At 35.3% G+C, this 2,377-nt stretch overlaps 1 protein-coding gene across 1 annotated transcript; it reads right to left on the reverse strand.

Annotated features, from left to right (window-relative positions):
• Positions 1-362: 362 nt before the first annotated feature.
• On the reverse strand, positions 363-2,057 carry LOC103520865 (protein kintoun). Its single transcript, XM_008485963.3, has 3 exons — positions 1,838-2,057; positions 947-1,233; positions 363-643 (listed from the first exon to the last, which is right to left on the reverse strand). The coding sequence occupies exons 2-3, from the start codon at positions 1,143-1,145 to the stop codon at positions 378-380; spliced, it is 465 nt and encodes a 154-aa protein (XP_008484185.2). The 5' UTR covers positions 1,146-1,233; positions 1,838-2,057; the 3' UTR covers positions 363-377.
• Positions 2,058-2,377: the final 320 nt, after the last annotated feature.

A 2,377-nucleotide genomic window follows, 5' to 3' on the forward strand; every position in this document is an offset into this window, starting at 1 on the left:
AGAGACTTCCCTCACAAAATTTATTTCAACTTTAATAAAAGACAATAAATACAGAGGAGCTGTATTTATTGTCTTTTATTAACAATTAAAAAAAAAAAAAAAAAAAAAAAAAAAAAAAAAATTAGTCAACTTAAGTATGTATTATTTGTAAAAAAAAAAAGGAAACTTTTGCACAAATATAGTAGATTGTTTATATTAAAATTCAGACCCAAAAATGATGTCATGCCTTAAATTGTACAAAAATATAAGCAGTCCAAAAGAAGGGCACCTCTTGGGTTTTGCTGAAAGCAAAGGAAAACTTATCCTAACTTGCCCTTTCCCTGGGATTGAACCCATGCCCTCTTATGTAACAGGCATTGAGACAAGAGCCTTGACCACTACATGACGAATTCAGACTTACCTATCGAGTCCGGATGGAATACAACATCATACACATTGCACTTTTCCTGTTTCTTATCAAAGTCTAGTCGGGGTGGAGCCAAAACATATGGCACTTGCCAGTTCAACCCACTGCCCTGTTTGGTAGACAAAGGTACTCCAATATTGTCATTGGAGCAGATATTGATGAAAGTTTTGACATTTCCATTGGTGCTGGTTTTTACAACAAAACAAGCGTTGGGGGTTACAAATGTTATGTCCACCCCTGAAAGAAAAAGAAAATGTAAGTTATTCTCTTGGACTTCTGGGTACTAGCTCAGAGGTTACAATAATAAAAATTCACAACAAAATGAGTTGTCACAAAGAAGAGTGAACCAGTGTTATTAAAGGGTTAGGTTAAACACAAAAAAAGGAGCTTTCTTTTTCATTGTCATGGCTTTTGAATAATTAATTGCCTAATTCTGTTTTTCTTCTCACTTTCTATCTCTTCACATTTTTTACCCTAGTGTGTTTGACTCTTTAACTATCCAACACTACCAAGTTCATCTGACAATTAAGTAAGAATTACCTCTTTGTTTTTCAAGCTCGGTTAATTCTTCCTCATACAATTTCCTATTCTCAGGGTTTTGAATCTCTTGGACATAATCACAGAGAAGTTTCCGAAACTCTTCTTTCTTGAGGGCTTCACCAATACTATTCAACTCATCTTGGGTTACGTTCAAATCTTCTAACTTGGACTGCACAAAGTCACTACTACTCGAGGACATTTAGAATGTCAATTGTTGATTGGGAAAGAGAAGTACACTGAACAATCAATGCTGGTGATGAGAGTATAAACAGGAAGTTGATGACAATCTGGGAATAAAAACAAACACTCATCAGATGTGTAAATTCATAGGCCCAAGTGTGAAGGAAAAAAAAAAAATAAATAAACAAATGGGGCTGATTTATCCTTGAAAACTTTGGATGAAGTCCAAAAGAGACCTTTGACCTGTTGCGGAGAGCATTTAAAGGTATCTAAATTTAGATTTTGCAAGCATTTTTTACTCTGTATATATCTTATAATGGTCATATAATATTTTTCCTACATTTTTGCTCTGTAATATTTCATCAGATCTTTTGAAAAGTGTAAAAGGCATGATGTTCTTTCTAGTAGAGGGGCCTCAATCTTAAAATATAATCCATCTAGCTGTAGTTTACTGATGAATAGGTCTGTTCAATCCCGAGATGATCAGATTTGATGGACCTTAGCTCCAAATTGCTAAACAGGTAGCAATGAACTCTATGGAAAGATCTAGAAACAGGATTTAGATCTTACCTTGAAAGCAACCTCCAAAATCCAAATCAAACCGTATCAAATCTATCTAACAACTGGCAAAACATCAATTGTCTTGACAACCCAAAAATGTTTTGTTTGATCCATAAAGCTCAAAAATAGAGGGTACTAGGGTAGACTTACCGAAAATAGTGACCTTCCTAGGAAACACACAAAATGGGCAGAAAACGTGTGCCGGTAATTTGCAGAGGCAAAAATAGATGATTAAAAGAAAACAGTGTATCACAAAGTATGTAGAAATCACAGAAAGGTTGTAAATTGCTGAGTTTGAGGGAAACTGTTCAAAAAATCCGTGGAAATTCGCGAAAAACTGGGCTGTTTTTTTAGGAAAATTTCCAAAAAGTTCGACAGAACGGAGAAAGCAGAAAGGAGAACAAACTCGTAATCAGCTGATTGCAGGAGGGGAAGTTAGTAAATAAAACCACGTGTCTTTTTGTTGTAGAAAAATCCGTGGAAATTCGCGAAAAACTAGGCTGTTTTTTTAGGAAAATTTCCAAAAAGTTCTACGGAGAACGGAGAAAGGGATCTGGCACAGGGGAGCGTGTTGAGGACGAGATTTTTGTGGGAATTTTGCTATAAATCCCACCATTAAAAAAAATACCCTGATCTGTCTGTCTGTCTGTAAACAAAATATCTCGAGAACGGTAAGAGCTAGAGACTTGA

The sequence above is a fragment of the Diaphorina citri genome, unplaced genomic scaffold, assembly GCF_000475195.1.
Source record: "Diaphorina citri unplaced genomic scaffold, Diaci psyllid genome assembly version 1.1 scaffold4200, whole genome shotgun sequence".
NCBI lineage: Eukaryota > Metazoa > Arthropoda > Insecta > Hemiptera > Psyllidae > Diaphorina > Diaphorina citri.